The 16,269-nt window shown below is 70.4% G+C and overlaps 1 protein-coding gene across 1 annotated transcript in view; it reads right to left on the bottom strand.

The window, feature by feature from the left end:
• LOC140402825 (LIX1-like protein) overlaps positions 1 to 12,255 on the bottom strand; it is a 36,257-nt gene extending 24,002 nt beyond the window's left edge. Inside the window, exons 1-2 of the mRNA XM_072490444.1 lie at positions 12,158 to 12,255; positions 4,830 to 4,907 (exon numbers count right to left, since the gene is read on the bottom strand). Of these exons, the coding sequence (XP_072346545.1) occupies positions 4,830 to 4,907; positions 12,158 to 12,199 (120 nt within the window). The 5' untranslated portion in view covers positions 12,200 to 12,255. The remainder of the gene's footprint in view (positions 1 to 4,829; positions 4,908 to 12,157) is intronic.
• Positions 12,256 to 16,269: the final 4,014 nt, after the last annotated feature.

The following is a 16,269-nucleotide window of genomic DNA, read 5'->3' as shown; positions in this document are numbered from 1 at the left end:
CGGGAACACTGTAACGGGGATTACCTGCTGTGAACACTGTAATGGGGATTACCTGCCGGGAACACTGTAACGGGGATTACCTGCCGTGAACACTGTAACGGGGATTACCTGCCGTGAACACTGTAACGGGGATTACCTGCCGTGAACACTGTAATGGGGATTACCTGCTGTGAATACTGTAACGGGGATTACCTGCCGTGAACACTGTAACGGCGATTACCTGCTGTGAACACTGTAACGGGGATTACCTGCTGTGAACACTGTAACGGGGATTACCTGCCATGAACACTGTAACGGGGATTACCTGCTGTGAACACTGTAACGGGGATTACCTGCTGTGAATACTGTAACGGGGATTACCTGCCGGGAACACTGTAACGGGGATTACCTGCCGTGAACACTGTAACGGGGATTACCTGCCGGGAACACTGTAACGGGGATTACCTGCTGTGAACACTGTAACGGGGATTACCTGCTGTGAATACTGTAACGGGGATTACCTGCCGGGAACACTGTAACGGGGATTACCTGCCGTGAACACTGTAACGGGGATTACCTGCCGGGAACACTGTAACGGGGATTACCTGCTGTGAACACTGTAACGGGGATTACCTGCCGGGAACACTGTAACGGGGATTACCTGCCGTGAACACTGTAACGGGGATTACCTGCTGTGAACACTGGAACGGGGATTATTTGCCGTGAACACTGTAACGGGGATTACCTGCCGGGAACACTGTAACGGGGATTACCTGCCGTGAACACTGTAACGGGGATTACCTGCCGTGAACACTGTAACGGGGGATTACCTGCCGTGAACACTGTAACGGGGGATTACCTGCCGTGAACACTGTAACGGGGGATTACCTGCCGTGAACACTGTAACGGGGGATTACCTGCCGTGAACACTGTAACGGGGGATTACCTGCTGTGAACACTGTAACGGGGATTACCTGCTGTGAACACTGTAACGGGGATTACCTGCCGTGAACACTGTAACAGGGATTACCTGTCGTGAACACTGTAACGGGGATTACCTGCCGTGAACACTGTAATGGGGATTACCTGCCGTGAACACTGTAACGGGGATTACCTGCCGTGAACACTGTAACGGGGATTACCTGCCGTGAACACTGTAACGGGGATTACCTGCCGGGAACAGTGTAACGGGGATTACCTGCCGTGAACACTGTAACGGGGATTACCTGTCGTGAACACTGTAACGGGGATTACCTGCTGTGAACACTGTAACGGGGATTACCTGCCGTGAACACTGTAACGGGGATTACCTGCCGTGAACACTGTAACGGGGATTACCTGCCGGGAACAGTGTAACGGGGATTACCTGCTGTGAACACTGTAACGGGGATTACCTGCCGTGAACACTGTAACGGGGATTACCTGCCGTGAACACTGTAACGGGGATTACCTGCCGTGAACACTGTAACGGGGATTACCTGTCGTGAACACTGTAACGGGGATTACCTGCTGTGAACACTGTAACGGGGATTACCTGCTGTGAACACTGTAACGGGGATTACCTGTCGTGAACACTGTAACGGGGATTACCTGCCGGGAACAGTGTAACGGGGATTACCTGCTGTGAACACTGTAACGGGGATTACCTGCCGTGAACACTGTAACGGGGATTACCTGCTGTGAACACTAACGGGGATTACCTGCTGTGAACACTGTAACGGGGATTACCTGCTGTGAACACTGTAACGGGGATTACCTGTCGTGAACACTGTAACGGGGATTACCTGCTGTGAACACTGTAACGGGAATTACCTGCCGTGAACACTGTAACGGGAATTACCTGCTGTGAACACTGTAACGGGGATTACCTGCCGTGAACACTGTAACGGGGATTACCTGCCGTGAACACTGTAACGGGGATTACCTGCCGTGAACACTGTAACGGGGATTACCTGCCGTGAACATTGTAACGGGGATTACCTGCCGTGAACACTGTAACGGGGATTACCTGCCGTGAACACTGTAATGGGGATTACCTGTCGTGAACACTGTAACGGGGATTACCTGCCGTGAACATTGTAACGGGGATTACCTGCCGTGAACACTGTAACGGGAATTACCTGCTGTGAACACTGTAACGGGGATTACCTGCCGTGAACACTGTAACGGGGATTACCTGCCGTGAACACTGTAACGGGGATTACCTGCCGTGAACACTGTAACGGGGATTACCTGCCGTGAACACTGTAACGGGGATTACCTGCCGTGAACACTGTAACGGGGATTACCTGCTGTGAACACTGTAACGGGGATTACCTGCTGTGAACACTGTAACGGGAATTACCTGCCGTGAACACTGTAACGGGGATTACCTGCTGTGAACACTGTAACGGGGATTACCTGCCGGGAACACTGTAACGGGGATTACCTGCTGTGAACACTGTAACGGGGATTACCTGCCGTGAACACTGTAACGGGGATTACCTGCCGGGAACACTGTAACGGGGATTACCTGCTGTGAACACTGTAACGGGGATTACCTGCCGTGAACACTGTAACGGGGATTACCTGCCGTTAACACTGTAACGGGGATTACCTGCCGTGAACACTGTAACGGGGTATTACCTGCTGTGAACACTGTAACGGGGATTACCTGCTGTGAACACTGTAACGGGGATTACCTGCCGGGAACACTGTAACGGGGATTACCTGCCGGGAACACTGTAACGGGGATTACCTGCCGTGAACACTGTAACGGGGATTACCTGCCGTGAACACTGTAACGGGGATTACCTGCTGTGAACACTGTAACGGGGATTACCTGCCGGGAACACTGTAACGGGGATTACCTGCCGTGAACACTGTAACGGGGGATTACCTGCTGTGAACACTGTAACGGGGATTACCTGCCGTGAACACTGTAACGGGGATTACCTGCCGTGTAACGGGGATTACCTGCCGGGAACACTGTAACGGGGATTACCTGCCGTGAACACTGTAACGGGGATTACCTGCCGTGAACACTGTAACGGGGATTACCTGCCGTGAACACTGTAACGGGGATTACCTGATGTGAACACTGTAACGGGGATTACCTGCTGTGAACACTGTAACGGGGATTACCTGCCGTGAACACTGTAACGGGGATTACCTGCCGGGAACACTGTAACGGGGATTACCTGCCGGGAACACTGTAACGGGGATTACCTGCCGTGAACACTGTAACGGGGATTACCTGCCGTGAACACTGTAACGGGGATTACCTGCTGTGAACACTGTAACGGGGATTACCTGCCGGGAACACTGTAACGGGGATTACCTGCTGTGAACACTGTAACGGGAATTACCTGCTGTGAACACTGTAACGGGGATTACCTGCCGTGAACACTGTAACGGGGATTACCTGCCGGGAACACTGTAACGGGGATTACCTGCCGGGAACACTGTAACGGGGATTACCTGCCGGGAACACTGTAACGGGGATTACCTGCCGTGAACACTGTAACGGGAATTACCTGCCGTGAACACTGTAACGGGGATTACCTGCTGTGAACACTGTAACGGGAATTACCTGCTGTGAACACTGTAACGGGGATTACCTGCCGTGAACACTGTAACGGGGATTACCTGCCGGGAACACTGTAACGGGGATTACCTGCCGGGAACACTGTAACGGGGATTACCTGCTGTGAACACTGTAACGGGGATTACCTGCCGGGAACACTGTAACGGGGATTACCTGCCGGGAACACTGTAACTGGGATTACCTGCCGGGAACACTGTAACGGGGATTACCTGCTGTGAACACTGTAACGGGGATTACCTGCCGTGAACACTGTAACGGGGATTACCTGCCGTGAACACTGTAACGGGGATTATCTGACGTGAACACTAACGGGGATTACCTGCTGTGAACACTGTAACGGGGATTACCTGCCGTGAACACTGTAACGGGGATTACCTGCCGTGAACACTAACGGGGATTACCTGCTGTGAACACTATAACGGGGATTACCTGCTGTGAACACTGTAACGGGGATTACCTGCTGTGAACACTGTAACGGGGATTACCTGCTGTGAACACTGTAACGGGGATTACCTGCCGTGAACACTGTAACGGGGATTACCTGCCGGGAACACTGTAACGGGGATTACCTGCCGTGAACACTGTAACGGGGGATTACCTGCTGTGAACACTGTAACGGGGATTACCTGCCGTGAACACTGTAACGGGGATTACCTGAACACTGTAACGGGGATTACCTGCCGTGAACACTGTAACGGGGATTACCTGCCGTGAACACTGTAACGGGAATTACCTGCCGTGAACACTGTAACGGGGATTACCTGCCGTGTAACGGATTTACCTGCCGGGAACACTGTAACGGGGATTACCTGCCGTGAACACTGTAACGGGGATTACCTGCCGTGAACACTGTAACGGGGATTACCTGCCGTGAACACTGTAACGGGGATTACCTGCCGTGAACACTGTAACGGGGATTACCTGCCGTGTAACGGGGATTACCTGCTGTGAACACTGTAACGGGGATTACCTGCCGTGTAACGGGGATTACCTGCCGTGTAACGGGGATTACCTGCCGTGTAACGGGGATTACCTGCCGTGTAACGGGGATTACCTGCCGTGAACACTGTAACGGGGATTACCTGCCGTGAAACGGGGATTACCTGCCGTGAACACTGTAACGGGGATTACCTGCCGTGAACACTGTAACGGGGATTACCTGCTGTGAACACTGTAACGGGGATTACCTGCCGTGAAGACTGTAACGGGGATTACCTGCCGTGAAGACTGTAACGGGGATTACCTGCCGTGTAACGGGGATTACCTGCCGGGAACACTGTCTCTCCCTCATTGCTTTCAGACTCCCGTTCCAATGGAGAAGCTGGAAAACTGTCATCAGCTCCTGGAACACAGAGCCCCCAGATTAATCCATCTGACACCGAGTGAGAGGGGGAGCTCCCTCGCGTGTCCCTCCTTAGCTGCCCCGCAATGGCCCCACCCAGTCCCAGATCCTCCCCACCCTCCTCCTCGAGTGCCCTCTCCTTCCTTCCCAGTGTCTCCAGTTCCTCCCTCCCTCCCTCGCAGTCCCTCCCACGCCGTCCCCCTCCCTCCCTCCCTCGCCGTCCCCCTCCCTCCCTCGCCGTCCCCCTCCCTCCCTCGCCGTCCCCCTCCCTCCCTCGCAGTCCCCCCTCCCTCCCTCGCAGTCCCCCCTCCCTCCCTCGCAGTCCCCCCTCCCTCGCAATGGCCCCTCCGTCCCTCGCAGTCCCTCCCTCGCAGTCCTCCCTCCCTCCCTCGCAGTCCCTCCCTCGCCGTCCCCCTCCCTCCCTCGCCGTCCCCCTCCCTCCCTCGCCGTCCCCCTCCCTCCCTCGCCGTCCCCCTCCCTCCCTCCAGTCCCCCTCCCTCCCTCGCAGTCCCCCCTCCCTCGCAATGGCCCCTCCGTCCCTCGCAGTCCTCCCTCCCTCGCAGTCCCCCCCTCCCTCCCTCGCCGCCCCCCTCCATCCCTCGCCGTCCCCACCCTCCCTCGCCGTCCCCACTCCCTCCCTCGCCGTCCCCCTCCCTCCCTCGCCGTACCCCTCCCTCCCTCGCCGTACCCCTCCCTCCCTCCAGTCCCCCTCCCTCCCTCGCAGTCCCCCCTCCCTCCCTCGCAATGGCCCCTCCGTCCCTCGCAGTCCCTCCCTCGCAGTCCCTCCCTCGCAGTCCCCCCTCCCTCCCTCGCCGTCCCCATTCCCTCCTTCGCCGTCCCCCACCCTCCCTCCAGTCCCCCTCCCTCCCTCGCAGTGGCCCCTCCCTCCCTCGCAGTCCTCCCTCCCTCGCAGTCCCCCCTCCCTCCCTCGCCGTCCCCCTCCCTCCCTCGCTGTCCCCCTCCCTCCCTCGCCGTCCCCCTCCCTCCCTCGCTGTCCCCCTCCCTCCCTCCAGTCCCCCTCCCTCCCTCGCAGTCCCCCCTCCCTCGCAATGGCCCCTCCGTCCCTCGCAGTCCTCCCTCCCTCGCAGTCCCCCCCTCCCTCCCTCGCCGCCCCCCTCCATCCCTCGCCGTCCCCACCCTCCCTCGCCGTCCCCACTCCCTCCCTCGCCGTCCCCCTCTCTCCCTCGCCGTACCCCTCCCTCCCTCGCCGTACCCCTCCCTCCCTCCAGTCCCCCTCCCTCCCTCGCAGTCCCCCCTCCCTCCCTCGCAATGGCCCCTCCGTCCCTCGCAGTCCCTCCCTCGCAGTCCCTCCCTCGCAGTCCCCCCTCCCTCCCTCGCCGTCCCCATTCCCTCCTTCGCCGTCCCCCACCCTCCCTCCAGTCCCCCTCCCTCCCTCGCAGTGGCCCCTCCCTCCCTCGCAGTCCTCCCTCCCTCGCAGTCCCCCCTCCCTCCCTCGCCGTCCCCCTCCCTCCCTCGCCGTCCCCCCTCCCTCCCTCGCCGTCCCCCCTCCCTCCCTCGCCGTCCCCCCTCCCTCCCTCGCAGTCCCCCCTCCCTCGCAGTCCCCCCTCCCTCCCTCGCAGTCCCCCCTCCCTCCCTCGCAGTCCCCCCTCCCTCCCTCGCAGTCCCCCCTCCCTCCCTCGCAGTCCCCCCTCCCTCCCTCGCAGTCCCCCCTCCCTCCCTCGCAGTCCCCCCTCCCTCCCTCGCAGTCCCCCCCCCCCTCCCTCCCTCGCAGTCCCGCCCTCGCCGTCCCCCTCCCTCCCTCGCCGTCCCCCTCCCTCCCTCGCCGTACCCCTCCCTCCCTCCAGTCCCCCTCCCTCCCTCGCAGTCCCCCTCCCTCCCTCGCAGTCCCCCTCCCTCCCTCGCAATGGCCCCTCCGTCCCTCGCAGTCCCTCCCTCGCAGTCCCCCCTCCCTCCCTCGCCGTCCCCCTCCATCCCTCGCCGTCCCCATTCCCTCCTTCGCCGTCCCCCACCCTCCCTCCAGTCCCCCTCCCTCCCTCGCAGTGGCCCCTCCCTCCCTCGCAGTCCTCCCTCCCTCGCAGTCCCCCCTCCCTCCCTCGCCGTCCCCCTCCCTCCCTCGCCGTCCCCCCTCCCTCCCTCGCCGTCCCCCCTCCCTCCCTCGCCGTCCCCCCTCCCTCCCTCGCCGTCCCCCCTCCCTCCCTCGCAGTCCCCCCTCCCTCCCTCGCAGTCCCCCCTCCCTCCCTCGCAGTCCCCCCTCCCTCCCTCGCAGTCCCCCCTCCCTCCCTCGCAGTCCCCCCTCCCTCCCTCGCAGTCCCTCCCTCGCAGTCCCCCCTCCCTCCCTCCCTCGCAGTCCCTCCCTCCCTCCCTCGCAGTACCTCCCTCGCAGTCCCTCCCTCGCCATCCCCCTCCCTCCTTCGCCTTCCCCCTCCCTCCCTCGCAGTCCCTCCCTCCCTCGCAGTCCCTCCCTCGCCATCCCCCTCCCTCCCTCGCCGTCCCCCTCCCTCTCTCGCCGTCCTCCCTCCCTTCCTCGCCGTCCCCCCTCTCTCCCTCGCCGTCCCCCCTCCCTCCCTCGCCGTCCCCCCTCCCTCCCTCGCCGTCCCCCCCTCCCTCCCTCGCCGTCCCCCCTCCCTCCCTCGCAGTCCCTCCCTCCCTCCCTCGCAGTCCCTCCCTCCCTCGCAGTCCCCCCTTCCTCCCTCCCTCGCAGTCCCACCCTCGCAGTCCCCCCTCCCTCCCTCCCTCGCAGTCCCTGCCTCGCAGTCCCTGCCTCGCAGTCCCTGCCTCGCAGTCCCTCCCTCGCAGTCCCTCCCTCGCAGTCCCTCCCTCGCAGTCCCCCCTCCCTCCCTCGCAGTCCCCCCTCCCTCCCTCGCAGTCCCCCTCCCTCCCTCGCAGTCCCCCCTCCCTCCCTCGCAGTCCCCCCTCCCTCCCTCGCAGTCCCTCCCTCCCTCCCTCGCAGTCCCTCCCTCCCTCCCTCGCAGTCCCTCGCAGTCCCTCCCTCGCAGTCCCTCCCTCCCTCCCTCGCAGTCCCACAGTCCCTCCCTCGCAGTCCCTCCCTCGCAGTCCCTCCCTCGCAGTCCCTCCCTCGCAGTCCCTCCCTCGCAGTCCCTCCCTCGCAGTCCCTCCCTCGCAGTCCCTCCCTCGCAGTCCCTCCCTCGCAGTCCCTCCCTCGCAGTCCCTCCCTCGCAGTCCCTCCCTCGCAGTCCCTCCCTCCCTCCCTCGCAGTCCCTCCCTCCCTCCCTCGCATTCCCTCCCTCGCAGTTCCTCGCAGTCCCTCCCTCGCTGTCCCTCCCTCCCTCCCTCGCAGTCCCTCCCTCCCTCCCTCGCATTCCCTCCCTCGCAGTTCCTCGCAGTCCCTCCCTCGCTGTCCCTCCCTCCCTCGAAGTCCCTCCCTCCCTCGCTGTCCCTCCCTCCCTCGCTGTCCCTCCCTCCCTCGCTGTCCCTCCCTCCCAGTCCCTCCCTCCCTCGCAGTCCCTCCCTCGCAGTCCCTCCCGCCCTCGCAGTCCCTCCCTCCCTCGCAGTCCCTCCCGCCCTCGCAGTCCCTCCCTCCCTCGCTGTCCCTCCCTCCCTCGCTGTCCCTCCCTCCCTCGCAGTCCCTCCCTCCCTCGCTGTCCCTCCCTCCCTCGCAGTCCCTCCCTCCCTCGCAGTCCCTCCCTCCCTCGCTGTCCCTCCCTCCCTCGCTGTCCCTCCCTCCCTCGCAGTCCCTCCCTCCCTCGCTGTCCCTCCCTCCCTCGCAGTCCCTCCCGCCCTCCCTCGCAGTCCCTCCCTCCCTCGCTGTCCCTCCCTCCCTCGCTGTCCCTCCCTCCCTCGCAGTCCCTCCCTCCCTCGCAGTCCCTCCCGCCCTCCCTCGCAGTCCCTCCCTCCCTCGCTGTCCCTCCCTCCCAGTCCCTCCCTCGCAGTCCCTCCCGCCCTCGCAGTCCCTCCCGCCCTCCCATGCAGTCCCTCCCGCGCAGTCCCTCCCTCGCAGTCCCTCCCTCGCAGTCCCTCCCGCCCTCCCTCGCAGTCCCTCCCTCCCTCGCAGTCCCTCCCGCCCTCGCAGTCCCTCCCGCCCTCGCAGTCCCTCCCGCCCTCCCATGCAGTCCCTCCCTCGCAGTCCCTCCCTCGCAGTCCCTCCCTCGCAGTCCCTCCCGCCCTCCCATGCAGTCCCTCCCGCGCAGTCCCTCCCTCGCAGTCCCTCCCTCGCAGTCCCTCCCTCGCAGTCCCTCCCTCGCAGTCCCTCCCTCGCAGTCCCTCCCTCGCAGTCCCTCCCTCGCAGTCCCTCCCTCGCAGTCCCTCCCTCGCAGTCCCTCCCTCGCAGTCCCTCCCTCGCAGTCCCTCCCTCGCAGTCCCTCCCTCGCAGTCCCTCCCTCGCAGTCCCTCCCGCGCAGTCCCTCCCTCGCAGTCCCTCCCTCGCAGTCCCTCCCTCGCAGTCCCTCCCTCGCAGTCCCTCCCTCCCAGTCCCTCCCTCCCAGTCCCTCGCAGTCCCTCCGTCCCTCCCTCGCAGTCCCTCCCTCGCAGTCCCTCCCTCGCAGTCCCTCCCTCGCAGTCCCTCCCTCCCTCCCTCGCAGTCCCTCCGTCCCTCCCTCGCAGTCCCTCCCTCCCTCCCTCCCTCACAGTCCCTCCCTCCCGCAGTCCCTCCGTCCCTCCCTCGCAGTACCCCCTCCCTCCCTCGCAGTCCCCCTCCCTCCCTCCCTCGCAGTCCCCCCTCCCTCCCTCCCTCGCAGTCCCTCCCTCCCTCCCTCCCTCACAGTCCCTCCCTCCCGCAGTCCCTCCGTCCCTCCCTCGCAGTACCCCCTCCCTCCCTCGCAGTCCCCCTCCCTCCCTCCCTCCCTCGCAGTCCCCCCTCCCTTCCTCCCTCCCTTGCAGTCCCCCTCCCTCCCTCCCTCCCTCGCAGTCCCCCCTCCCTTCCTCCCTCCCTCGCAGTCCCCCTCCCTCGCAGTCCCCCTCCCTCCCTTGCAGTCCCCCCTCCCTCCCTCGCAGTCCCCCCTCCCTCCCTCGCAGTCCCCCCTCCCTTCCTCCCTCCCTCGCAGTCCCCCTCCCTCGCAGTCCCCCTCCCTCCCTCCCTCGCAGTCCCCCCTCCCTCCCTCGCAGTCCCCCTCCCTCCCTCCCTCCCTCGCAGTCCCCCCTCCCTCCCTCCCTCGCAGTCCCCCCTCCCTCCCTCGCAGTCCCCCTCCCTCCCTCCCTCCCTCGCAGTCCCCCCTCCCTCCCTCCCTCGCAGTCCCTCCCTCCCTCCCTCACAGACCCTCCCTCCCGCAGTCCCTCCGTCCCTCCCTCGCAGTACCCCCTCCCTCCCTCGCAGTCCCCCCTCCCTTCCTCCCTCCCTTGCAGTCCCCCTCCCTCCCTCCCTCGCAGTCCCCCCTCCCTTCCTCCCTCCCTCGCAGTCCCCCTCCCTCGCAGTCCCCCTCCCTCCCTCCCTCGCAGTCCCCCCTCCCTTCCTCGCAGTCCCCCCTCCCTCCCTCGCACCCTCGCAGTCCCCCTCCCTCGCAGTCCCCCTCCCTCCCTCGCAGTCCCCCTCCCTCCCTCCCTCCCTCGCAGTCCCCCTCCCTCGCAGTCCCCCTCCCTCCCTCCCTCGCAGTCCCCCCTCCCTCCCTCGCAGTCCCCCTCCCTCCCTCCCTCGCAGTCCCCCTCCCTCGCAGTCCCCCTCCCTCCCTCGCAGTCCCTCCCTCCCTCGCAGTCCCTCCCTCCCTCGCAGTCCCTCCCGCCCTCGCCAGTCCCTCCCGCCCTCGCCAGTCCCTCCCGCCCTCCTTCCTTCCCCCCCTCCCTCCTTCCCTCCCTCGCAGTCCCTCCCGCCCTCCCATGCAGTCCCTCCCGCGCAGTCCCTCCCTCGCAGTCCCTCCCTCGCAGTCCCTCCCTCGCAGTCCCTCCCTCGCAGTCCCTCCCTCGCAGTCCCTCCCTCGCAGTCCCTCCCTCCCTCCCTCGCAGTCCCTCCCTCCCTCCCTCGCAGTCCCTCCCTCCCTCCCTCGCAGTCCCTCCCGCGCAGTCCCTCCCTCGCAGTCCCTCCCTCGCAGTCCCTCCCTCGCAGTCCCTCCCTCGCAGTCCCTCCCTCGCAGTCCCTCCCTCCCTCCCTCGCAGTCCCTCCGTCCCTCCCTCGCAGTCCCTCCCTCCCTCCCTCCCTCACAGTCCCTCCCTCCCGCAGTCCCTCCGTCCCTCCCTCGCAGTACCCCCTCCCTCCCTCGCAGTCCCCCTCCCTCCCTCCCTCGCAGTCCCCCCTCCCTCCCTCCCTCGCAGTCCCTCCCTCCCTCCCTCACAGTCCCTCCCTCCCTCCCTCCCTCACAGTCCCTCCCTCCCGCAGTCCCTCCGTCCCTCCCTCGCAGTACCCCCTCCCTCCCTCGCAGTCCCCCCTCCCTCCCTCCCTCGCAGTCCCCCCCTCCCTCCCTCGCAGTCCCTCCCTCCCTCCCTCACAGTCCCTCCCTCCCGCAGTCCCTCCGTCCCTCCCTCGCAGTACCCCCTCCCTCCCTCGCAGTCCCCCTCCCTCCCTCCCTCCCTCGCAGTCCCCCCTCCCTTCCTCCCTCCCTTGCAGTCCCCTCTCTCCCTCCCTCCCTCGCAGTCCCCCCTCCCTTCCTCCCTCCCTCGCAGTCCCCCTCCCTCGCAGTCCCCCTCCCTCCCTTGCAGTCCCCCCTCCCTCCCTCGCAGTCCCCCCTCCCTCCCTCGCAGTCCCCCCGCCCTTCCTCCCTCCCTCGCAGTCCCCCTCCCTCGCAGTCCCCCTCCCTCCCTCCCTCGCAGTCCCCCCTCCCTCGCAGTCCCCCTCCCTCCCTCCCTCCCTCGCAGTCCCCCCTCCCACCCTCGCAGTCCCCCCTCCCTCCCTCGCAGTCCCCCTCCCTCCCTCCCTCCCTCGCAGTCCCCCCTCCCTCCCTCCCTCGCAGTCCCTCCCTCCCTCCCTCCCTCACAGACCCTCCCTCCCGCAGTCCCTCCGTCCCTCCCTCGCAGTACCCCCTCCCTCCCTCCCTCCCTCGCAGTCCCCCCTCCCTTCCTCCCTCCCTTGCAGTCCCCCCTCCCTCCCTCCCTCGCAGTCCCCCCTCCCTTCCTCCCTCCCTCGCAGTCCCCCTCCCTCGCAGTCCCCCTCCCTCCCTCCCCTCGCAGTCCCCCTCCCTCGCAGTCCCCCCTCCCTCCCTCGCAGTCCCCCTCCCTCCCTCCCTCCCTCGCAGTCCCCCTCCCTCGCAGTCCCCCTCCCTCCCTCGCAGTCCCCCTCCCTCCCTCCCTCCCTCGCAGTCCCCCTCCCTCGCAGTCCCCCTCCCTCCCTCGCAGTCCCCCTCCCTCCCTCCCTCCCTCGCAGTCCCCCTCCCTCGCAGTCCCCCTCCCTCGCTGTGTCGCTGTTTTACCTGAAACTCCAGCATCGACTTTCCTTTGTTGGACTCCAGCATGAATCGAAACGCTCCGATGCCGGTGATGGGAATGTCGGCCTCTTCCCTGTTTCCCTGTAAGAGTTCCAAAGCAGACGGGAGGTGTGTAAATGGCGTTATCCGGGTGAGTGCCGATCCGGATGGGACAGACGTATCCGGATTGCTGGGTTAGCTGAGCCCTGAGAGGACAACTGGGAGCGGAACTAATGGGACGTACTGACTGAGCCAGCACGGGCAGCGGGGGCCGCACGGGCAGCGGGGGCGGCGGGGGCGGCGGGGGCAAGCGGGGGCCGCACGGGCAGCGGGGGCAGCGGGGGCAGCAGGGGCCGCACGGGCAGCGGGGGCAGCACGGGCAGCAGGGGCCGCGGGGGCGGCGGGGCAGCACGGGCAGCGGGGGCCGCGGGGGCGGCGGGGGCAGCACGGGCAGCGGGGGCCGCACGGGCAGCGGGGGCCGCGGGGCGGCGGGGGCAGCACGGGCAGCGGGGGCCGCACGGGCAGCGGGGGCAGCACGGGCAGCGGGGGCCGCACGGGCAGCGGGGGCCGCACGGGCAGCGGGGGCCGCTGGGGGCGGCACGGGCAGCAGGGGCGGCACGGGCAGCGGGGGCCGCGGGGGCGGCACGGGCAGCGGGGGCGGCACGGGCAGCGGGGGCGGGACGGGCAGCGGGGGCGGGACGGGCAGCGGGGGCGGCACGGGCAGCGGGGGCGGCACGGGCAGCGGGGGCGGCACGGGCAGCGGGGGCAGCACGGGCAGCGGGGGCAGCACGGGCAGCGGGGGCAGCGGGGGCGGCGGGGGCAGCGGGGGCAGCGGGGGCAGCACGGGCCGCGGGGGCAGCGGGGGCAGCACGGGCAGCGGGGGCCGCACGGGCCGCGGGGGCGGCGGGGGCAGCACGGGCAGCACGGGCAGCGGGGGCCGCACGGGCAGCGGGGGCAGCGGGGGCGGCGGGGGCAGCACGGGCAGCGGGGGCCGCGGGGGCGGCGGGGGCAGCGGGGGCAGCACGGGCCGCGGGGGCGGCGGGGGCAGCACGGGCAGCGGGGGCAGCACGGGCCGCGGGGGCAGCGGGGGCCGCACGGGCAGCGGGGGCAGCACGGGCCGCGGGGGCAGCGGGGGCGGCACGGGCAGCAGGGGCGGCACGGGCAGCGGGGGGCCGCGGGGGGCGGCACGGGCAGCGGGGGCGGCACGGGCAGCGGGGGCGGGACGGGCAGCGGGGGCGGGACGGGCAGCGGGGGCGGCACGGGCAGCGGGGGCGGCACGGGCAGCGGGGGCGGCACGGCAGCGGGGGCAGCACGGGCAGCGGGGGCAGCACGGGGCAGCGGGGGCAGCGGGGGCGGCGGGGGCAGCGGGGGCAGCGGGGGCAGCACGGGCCGCGGGGGCAGCGGGGGCAGCACGGGCAGCGGGGGCCGCACGGGCCGCGGGGGCGGCGGGGGCAGCACGGGCAGCACGGGCAGCGGGGGCCGCACGGGCAGCGGGGGCAGCGGGGGCGGCGGGGGCAGCACGGGCAGCGGGGGCCGCGGGGGCGGCGGGGGCAGCGGGGCAGCACGGGCCGCGGGGGCGGCGGGGCAGCACGGGCAGCGGGGGCAGCACGGGCCGCGGGGGCAGCGGGGGCCGCACGGGCAGCGGGGGCAGCACGGGCAGCGGGGGCAGCACGGGCCGCGGGGGCAGCGGGGGCGGCGGGGGCAGCACGGGCAGCGGGGGCCGCACGGGCAGCGGGGGCCGCACGGGCAGCGGGGGCCGCACGGGCAGCGGGGGCCGCACGGGCAGCGGGGGCCGCACGGGCAGCGGGGGCCGCACGGGCAGCGGGGGCCGCAACGGGCAGCGGGGGCCGCACGGGCAGCGGGGGCCGCACGGGCAGCGGGGGCCGCACGGGCAGCGGGGGCCGCACGGGCAGCGGGGGCCGCGGGGGCGGCGGGGGCCGCACGGGCAGCGGGGGCCGCACGGGCAGCGGGGGCCGCACGGGCAGCGGGGGCCGCACGGGCAGCGGGGGCCGCACGGGCAGCGGGGGCCGCACGGGCAGCGGGGCAGCGGGGGCCGCACGGGCAGCGGGGGCCGCACGGGCAGCGGGGCAGCGGGGGCCGCGGGGGCAGCGGGGGCCGCACGGGCAGCGGGGGCAGCACGGGCAGCGGGGGCCGCACGGGCAGCGGGGGCAGCGGGGGCCGCACGGGCAGCGGGGGCAGCACGGGCAGCGGGGGCAGCACGGGCAGCGGGGGCCGCACGGGCAGCGGGGGCCGCACGGGCAGCAGGGGCCGCACGGGCAGCGGGGCCGCACGGGCAGCGGGGGACGCGGGGGCAGCGGGGGACGCGGGGGACGCGGGGGCAGCGGGGGCGGCACGGGCAGCGGGGGGCGGCACGGGCAGCGGGGGCGGCACGGGCAGCGGGGGCGGCACGGGCAGCGGGGGCGGCACGGGCAGCGGGGGCGGCACGGGCAGCGGGGGCGGCACGGGCAGCGGGGGCAGCACGGGCAGCGGGGGCCGCACGGGCAGCGGGGGCCGCACGGGCAGCGGGGGCCGCACGGGCAGCGGGGGCCGCACGGGCAGCGGGGGCCGCACGGGCAGCGGGGGCCGCACGGGCAGCGGGGGCCGCACGGGCAGCGGGGGCCGCACGGGCAGCGGGGGCCGCACGGGCAGCGGGGGCAGCACGGGCAGCGGGGGCAGCACGGGCAGCGGGGGCAGCGGGGGCGGCGGGGGCGGCGGGGGCAGCGGGGGCGGCGAGGGCAGCGGGGGCGGCGGGGCAGCGGGGGCGGCGGGGGCAGCGGGGGCAGCGGGGCAGCGGGGGCAGCGCGGGCAGCGGGGGCAGCACGGGCAGCGGGGGGCAGCACGGGCAGCGGGGGCGGCGGGGGCAGCACGGGCAGCGGGGGCAGCACAGGCAGCGGGGGCAGCACGGGCAGCGGGGGCAGCACGGGCAGCGGGGGCAGCGGGGGCAGCACGGGCAGCGGGGGCCGCACGGGCAGCGGGGGCGGCGGGGGCAGCGGGGTCAGCACGGGCAGCGGGGTCAGCGCGGGCAGCGGGGGCAGCACGGGCAGCGGGGGCAGCACGGGCAGCGGGGGCGGCGGGGGCAGCACGGGCAGCGGGGGCAGCGGGGGCAGCACGGGCGGCGGGGGCAGCACGGGCAGCGGGGTCAGCGGGGGCAGCACGGGCAGCGGGGGGCGGCGGGGGCAGCGGGGGCGGCGGGGGCGGCGGGGTCAGCACGGGCAGCGGGTCAGCGGGGGCAGCACGGGCAGCGGGGGCAGCACGGGCAGCGGGGGCGGCGGGGTCAGCACGGGCAGCGGGGTCAGCGCGGGCAGCGGGGGCAGCGCGGGCGGCGGGGGCAGCGCGGGCAGCGGGGGCAGCACGGGCAGCGGGGGGCGGCGGGGCAGCACGGGCAGCGGGGGCAGCACGGTCAGCGGGGGCAGCACGGGCGGCGGGGGCAGCACGGGCAGCACGGGCAGCGGGGGCAGCACGGGCAGCACGGGCGGCGAGGGCAGCGGGGGCAGCACGGGCAGCGGGGGCCGCACGGGCAGCGGGGGCCGCACGGGCAGCGGGGGCCGCACGGGCAGCGGGGGCGGTGGGGGCAGCACGGGCAGCGGGGGCAGCACGGGCGGGCGGGGGCAGCACGGGCGGTGGGGGCAGCACGGGCGGTGGGGGCAGCACGGGCAGCGGGGGCAGCACGGGCGGCGGGGGCAGCACGGGCGGCGAGGGCAGCGGGGGCAGCACGGGCAGCGGGGGCCGCACGGGCAGCGGCGGCCGCACGGGCAGCGGGGGCGGTGGGGGCAGCACGGGCAGCGGGGGCAGCACGGGCGGCGGGGGCAGCACGGGCGGTGGGGGCAGCACGGGCAGCACGGGCAGCGGGGGCAGCACGGGCGGCGGGGGCCGCACGGGCAGCGGGGGCAGCGGGGGCCGCAGGGGCAGCGGGGGCAGCAGGGGCAGCGGGGGCAGCGCGGGCAGCGGGGGCCGTGCGGGCAGCGGGGGCCGCACGGGCAGCGGGGGCAGCACGGGCAGCGGGGGCAGCACGGGCAGCACGGGCAGCGGGGGCAGCACGGGCAGCGGGGGCAGCACGGGCAGCGGGGGCAGCACGGGCGGCGGGGCAGCACGGGCAGCGGGGGCAGCACGGGCGGCGG

Source organism: Scyliorhinus torazame, chromosome 26 (genome assembly GCF_047496885.1).
Source record: "Scyliorhinus torazame isolate Kashiwa2021f chromosome 26, sScyTor2.1, whole genome shotgun sequence".
Taxonomy (NCBI): Eukaryota; Metazoa; Chordata; class Chondrichthyes; order Carcharhiniformes; family Scyliorhinidae; genus Scyliorhinus; species Scyliorhinus torazame.
The sequence above is the reverse complement of the archived record's forward strand: the minus strand, read 5'-3'. Positions and strand labels throughout refer to the sequence as shown.